At 41.3% G+C, this 7,157-nt stretch overlaps 1 protein-coding gene across 1 annotated transcript; it reads left to right on the plus strand.

The window, feature by feature from the left end:
* Positions 1 to 355: 355 nt before the first annotated feature.
* SS1G_06222 (hypothetical protein) lies at positions 356 to 2,541 on the plus strand (the record flags this gene model as incomplete). Its single annotated transcript, XM_001593250.1, has 5 exons — positions 356 to 389; positions 446 to 514; positions 651 to 674; positions 729 to 942; positions 993 to 2,541. 5 exons carry the CDS (start codon positions 356 to 358, stop codon positions 2,539 to 2,541), a joined length of 1,890 nt encoding a protein of 629 aa, XP_001593300.1.
* Positions 2,542 to 7,157: the final 4,616 nt, after the last annotated feature.

Here is a 7,157-nt window from a genome sequence, read left to right on the forward strand (position 1 = left end):
CCAAGTTTAACCCCATCCCCCAATACTGCTTGCGGGAATTTTTAATTATTTTTATCTCAATACCTCCGTAATATTTCCCCAGTTCTCTCTGCTGACATAAACAACTTGGTGAATTTGAGCGAATCAGAATCAGACTTTTCTTGCTTAGCAGCTTAGCTCTTCAAACTAAAACATTTAGATCCGCAGTGCCTCGGCACCCATTCCAGCGGAGAAACGAGCGCACTACTACTTCTAAACACAAAAGCCCCAACAACTCATTCTTTGAATTTCTTTCCATTATTTATCTCCTAAACTTCATTTTTTAAAGACTGTTGATACACTCCCATCATCTTCTTCTCTTACAATTTTAATCAATATGGCACCTAGAGTAATTGTCGTCGGAGGTGGTTGTACGTTTGATTACCTCTGTCCTCTAAATGTGCATTGAAGCTAATCTTGACTTCAGTATCCGGTTTGAGTGCTGCGCATACCATTTATCTGGCTGGTGGCAACGTTGTTGTTCTAGATAAGCAAGGTATGTTGAACTTGCGATGATGTTTGAACCCGGCATTACCTCTGACCAAATATCGGTCTGAATTGTTCCCAGACGTCTCCCGCCACCCATCCGTGCCTTGGATAATTATCAAACGTGTGCTAACTGGTTGTTATAGCCTTCTTCGGTGGAAACTCGACAAGTAAGTAGAAGAGTCATTCACTCTCACATGGACGATTGACTAATGTATCAACAGAGGCTACATCTGGTATCAATGGAGCACTTACCCGAACTCAAGTCGACCAAAAGATTCAAGACAGCGTAAAGCAGTTCTACGATGACACACTGAAATCGGCAAGAGATAAGGCGCGACCAGATTTAATCAAAGTCTTGACATATAAGTCTGCCGCTGCTGTAGAGTGGCTTCAAGATGTCTTCGGGTTGGATTTGACTCTCGTATCACGACTAGGGTAAGTAAAGATCATCAATGAACTGCGTATGCATTTACTAATAGAATCAGTGGCCACTCACAACCAAGAACCCACCGCGGACACGATGCGAAGTTCCCCGGTATGGCTATAACATACGCTTTGATGCAAAGGTTAGAGGAACTCGCCGAAGCCGAACCCGAACGTGTACAAATCATCAAGAAGGCACGAGTTACCGGGCTCAAGAAGGAAGGAAACAAGATCACCGGTGTTAATTATGAATTTGGAGGTGAACCTTCTTTTGTCGAGGGACCAGTCGTATTGGCCACTGGTGGATATGCGGCCGATTTCACAGAAACATCTTTACTCAAGAAACACAGACCTGATACCTATGACTTGGCATCCACCAACGGTGTACACGCCACTGGTGATGGTCAGAAGATGGTCATGGCTATCGGCGGTAACGGGATTGATATGGACAAAGTTCAGGTACATCCAACCGGTCTCGTTGACCCTAAGGATCCTGGATCCAAGTGGAAATTCTTGGCTGCTGAGGCTCTCCGTGGAGAGGGAGGTCTTCTTTTGAATGGCGATGGTGATCGTTTCTGTGATGAACTTGGCCACAGAGATTATGTCTCTGGTGAGATGTGGAAAGAAAAGGACAAGGGAAAATTCCCAGTTCGTCTCATCCTCAACTCTAAAGCATCAAATGTTCTCGACTTTCACACACGTCATTACTCCGGTCGTGGCCTGATGAAGAAGATGACTGGTAAGGAACTCGCAAAAGAGATTGGTTGCACACCAGATCATCTTCAAGGAACCTTCAAGAAATACAACAAAATTGCCGAAGGCAAAGAGAAGGATCCATATGGAAAGAAGTTTTTCCATAACGGACCTCTTGATATCGACGATGACTTCCATGTTGCTGTTATGGAGCCAGTTCTTCATTTCACAATGGGTGGTATTGAGATTAATGCCGATGCACAAATTCTCAACCAAGAAGGCAAACCATTTGAAGGTCTCTATGCCTGTGGTGAGCTAGCAGGAGGTGTTCACGGTGCCAACCGTCTTGGTGGATCATCCTTACTTGGATGTGTTGTCTACGGACGTGTTGCAGGTGACTCTGCCAGCAACTATCTCTTCCAGAATGCTCTCAAGGGTAACCTTAGCTCTGCATCGCGTCTTGGCCAAATTTCCCTTCACATTGATCCATCACAACCTGGCAAGATCTCTGTAGAATGGGATAGCCAATCTTCTAGCAGTGGCGATAAAGTAGCCCAACAATCCCAAACATCAGCTGGTCCTGTTATGAAGAATGGAGCCGATTCATCTGACCCAGGGAAAGTTAGCAAGCCTACCAAACCATCCGAATTCAAAATTCCCGAAAAGGAATTCACAATGGATGAGGTAGCAAAACATAACAAGAAGGAAGATTTATGGGTTGTGGTTAAGGGTGTTGTTATGGATGTATCTGATTGGTTGGATGAACATCCAGGTGGTCCACAAGCACTCATGAACTTCATGGGTAGAGATGCTACTGAGGAATTTGAAATGTTGCATGATGATGAGGTTATTCCTAAATATGCTGCTAGTCAGGTTATTGGAAGGGTTAAGGGTGTAAAGCCTACTTTGGAAATATGAGTTAGAGTATGAGATTGGATCATGGTAAATGGTGAATGGAGATAATGAATGAGAATTCGGTTTGTTTTATCTTGATGGCGTCGATAGGATGGGATAGGATGGATTTATAATACTTGCTCGAATCAGAAATTTGTACTGTATTGATAAGAAGATGAGATAAGACAAGATGATCTTTTTCATTTTGATGTGGCAATTTATAAGTTTATATACATTTTGAGTTTTGATATTCCTGTTCCTGTCTATAATCGTTCATCCTTACCTGGATCAATTATTCATGATTTATAATTTTCAACTTTTTCAAATCTTTCTTTTTGATTTTGATTTCGAATCCGTATAATCAATAAAATGATTTAAACACTTAATACCTACCTAGCTACCTATCTATCTACAGGTAGATATTTAGATTCTAGAAATGAATTAGGGTATCTAGGGAGGGTTGTTGATTGATTGATTGATTGATTGATTGATGAGTTAGTTGGAAGTTAGAAGAGATATTATGTTTTGGTAGGTAGATAGGTAGGTAGGTATGGTTGGTATGGTGATGTATAAGGTGTTTGGTGTGGGGTGTGAGATGTAAGATTAATTTATTATTGGGGGATTGAGGATTTGGGGACTTGGGTGATTGTAATTTATGATTTATTTTTGATGGGTAAAGATGTAAGGTATGCTGAGTAGGTAGTAGGTAGTAGGTAGTAGAGAGTAGAGAGTAGAGAGTAGAGAGTAGAGAGTAGAGAGTGTGAAGAATTAGTTGTGAGGGGTGAAGAGTGAGAAATGAGGTGTGAGGTGTAAGGTGTAAGGATTGATGGTGAGGATTAGATTATTAATTGTTTTTAATTGGTTCTGTGTATGTATATGTATATGTATATGCATATACTTTACACATTATCGATTAGTAAGTTAATGTGCCTTGGGAGATAGAGGGGAGATAGAGTGGTGAGGATGTGAGGCATTATACTTGGTTTGGGATAAGTTGGGTTGAAAATGAATTAGAAACGGTTTGGGGATGGATTGAGGGGTAGTTTGGATGGGTATATACATATTCTTATGGATATACTAGGTATATACAGAGTTGGAACTATAATTTGAGCTAATGTTGGATACAACAGCAGTTGAGGATTTGTGAAAGTGGAAGGGGAGTTTTTACATCATCTAGAGATCCTAACTATATTCCGAGTATATCTGTCTGTACAGAAAAAATAAAGAGAGAGAGATCCGAAATGGTAGCCAGTTTGAAAGAACAAAATAAGAAGACAATACATAACACCGAGCCGGGTTCTCTATACAATAGCTGGAACGGAATCAAAAAAACCCCATATCCATACCTCATCTAATATCAGCCTGCATATCTTGCATGCGCGCGACAGCTCGGACAAAAAACTCAATAATACCTAGTAGATATTCTTCTACTACCTATCATGTGGTCATCTGCAAGCGAAACAAGTTTGGTAATAAGATATTCAGGTTTGGAGGTTGTGTTGGTGTTGGCTGTTGGTTGTTGGGAGGGGTGATTAGGGACCCAGATGGATGGATTTGAGTGGGATTGGATGGATGGAGATACTTGGGGAGGTTGATGGGGTGTTTGGATGTAGATAGGATGATGGAAATGATGGAATGGGGGATTTTTTGGAGTTTGGTTTGAGGGGGAGATGGTTTTGGTTTGGTTTGGTTGGTGTGTTGTGGAGGAAATTCCGAGGAATTGAATGTGGAGAGGAGATGTTGGGATGGATTGGATGGATTGGAGGTGTGAGGTTTTTTCAGGGTGGTGAGGTGTGGTGAGGGGGTTTGAAGGTGGAGAGGTGAAGGTGAACTCATTGGGTTTGAATATGGCGGTTTGAGGGAGGTGAGGTAAACTCGCTGGGTTGGGTAATAGGTTCATACTATTCCATCTTATGAAGAATTTGGATGGGTATGCAGTGTAACGAGATGGAGATTGTAAGATGGAGATGAAGAGTGTCAGGCTTACCAATATGTATCTATCTTTCCATATCCTCATATCAAAGGCCACCCACCATAGCCTTCTAAAGAACGCTGAAATAAAAATAAGAACATAGCCTTGTTGGAGTGAATATGCAAGAACCTCCAAGCAAAATCACAAATAATAAGTGTTTCCATCATCACCGTTACACAACAGCATAAACCCATCCATTCTAACCATTCAATAACATCGAGATATCAATGCCAAGGTCCAAGCTAAAGGAAAGCAATAGAAAGAATCGGCAACTTTTGCCTACCTACCTACCTACCTACCTACCTTGAGCTTTATGTGTAACGCGTAAAAGAGTAGAAATCCGTCTTACTACATTACTCCGTACATGATGCTTTGGTTTGATAATGATTCATGGATAATCTGGTGTGTCAAGGTATTTTGGGCTGAGCTGATAAATATGTCACTGTTGTGTACAGGATGGAGGTGTATCATTGTGTTTCTGTTCCATTCATCTTAGATTGAGGCTCTGAATATGATATGATATGATGATGGTGGGGAAAATGAGTGAGGGGGAGTTGGTTGAGATGACTTGAGCCGCATGAACGAAGCTGATAAAAGATTTCGATAGAATTCCAAGGAGATGTCTGCGGCCTTGTATTTGTTCAAAACTCAATGTTGAAAAGATTATTGTAAGCACTTTATTTTCCTTCCCACTACTCATAGTATTTCTTACATTCAAAGCAAACATGGAACATCAATCGCATCGGATCCGGATACCAATAAAAGGTAAAAATCGGTGAAAGAAGAATGAGAATAATCCGGGGGGCCATAGACAAGTCTAGAAAGCCAGCCCCGAATATATTGGCTCATTGTAACTGTCGTGACCGGAAGATGAACACAGAACATAACATGGATTTCGTATTTAGATTTGGGGGAGAAGTAAGATATGGGGTATGTGTAAGTATCGGATTTCGGACAAATCTCTCCTCCTATTTTATGTAATGTAGTCTCATAATGTACGGAATATAATGTACGATCCAGTACGTACATTATGAGGGGAAATGAACAAGCTTTTGCAAAAAGGTGATGAGGAACGGGCCCATTAGAATTGGAATTTAGTCAAGTCATAAATGAAACAGTTTGAATTCAACTAAAAGCCATTAAAAGCCACATGCAGTCAAACCAATCAGTTGAATAAAATGGATTTGGAATACCACTAGAACACTAGAAGATATCGAATAATGTAACTGTAGCCTTCACATATGTTGTACTAATCCTGGATTGACTTGGGGAGTGGGCAAAGTGCATGATTCTAGATTCATTCATTGGTTTATTTGTTGCTTTACTCGGTTTACTTTGAATGATCGCTGTGAACCTTGCGACTGACCTTTTCTGTTCAAGTGTGAATAATAATGGCTCATTCTTTTTAGTGAGTATCCATGTATTTTATTGATCAGAGTGTACAGAGTAAGCAAAGCAAACATTATCTAGGTAACGAACATTGAGTTTATCACAGAGTAGATATCTTCTAGGTAACCTAAGATGGTTATTGTACTCTGTGAAAGTATACCAGTTCAATCCCTCTTAAGCCTATATATAACCTTACAATATGTAAAATCCAATCAACAAAACCTAATAGTCCCAAGTATCAACACTATCATCATTATTGTTTCCTACTTCTCTCCCATCTCTCTTACCAGGATTACCTACCGCTGACTACCTACTTCACTAGGTATATTGACCCTTCACTTCCCTTTCTACTATACTTTTACCCCAACTTCCACATACAACCATACAACTTCTACGCCACATGAATGCATATCTAGATTTTTCATTTCCCCTCAAACTCAAATCCCCATTTGATGAATATAACATCATTCTTTTTCCATCTTTTATTTTTTTCCCTCTTAAATTATTTGAAGCCTCTATTGTGACAGGTGAAAAAAAGTGTAACCGATTTCTTCTTGGTCTAGGGTGGCACACACCCATAATAAACTCTTTTGCACCACCAGTGACTGACTGACTGACTTACCCTTACCACCACTTCATTCAGCTTTCCGTTCTCTCACAAAAAAAGCTCAACGCCCTATTCGTTCCGTTAAAGCCTGCCTGGGGTTACACTCATTCCCCCCCCCGTTACCACCCCCCCCCCCGTCGACTTCCCCAAAATCCCAGTCTTGTCTGTCATTCGATTCCTTCCACCACCTCCAAAAAGACAATTCCTTTCCCCACACCCTAAATTTCTAGGTCGAACATACCTCACTCACTCATTCATTCATTCATTGTCAGCAGTCCTCTCCCAATATTGTGCGACCGGGTCATTTCCCACCCCCTCTATCTCGTGCGCGCTGTCTTTCAATCACCATCCATCGATCCTTTTAAACACGTGCTGAATTGTACTGGAAACAAGGGAATGCTTTTCAGAGCTTGCATCGGCCTAAGATTATTCATCGTCCAATGGGCGTGCCAATTTCCCTATTCGAAAATCCGGTGATCATCCACGACTTACATCGGATCCATCCTCATATACTCCGACGTTCATTGATTTACTACGCCGACCTGACGACCACTTCTAATTTACCATGGCCATAGCCCTGGGCTGGCACAAAACCCGATAATGTCGCCCGGCTCTTCTGCGCCGCGCTATAATGATAGGGATTATTCGTCCGCGACAAGAGGACTCTTATTC

Source organism: Sclerotinia sclerotiorum, genomic scaffold (assembly GCF_000146945.2).
Source record: "Sclerotinia sclerotiorum 1980 UF-70 scaffold_7 genomic scaffold, whole genome shotgun sequence".
Taxonomy (NCBI): Eukaryota; Fungi; Ascomycota; class Leotiomycetes; order Helotiales; family Sclerotiniaceae; genus Sclerotinia; species Sclerotinia sclerotiorum.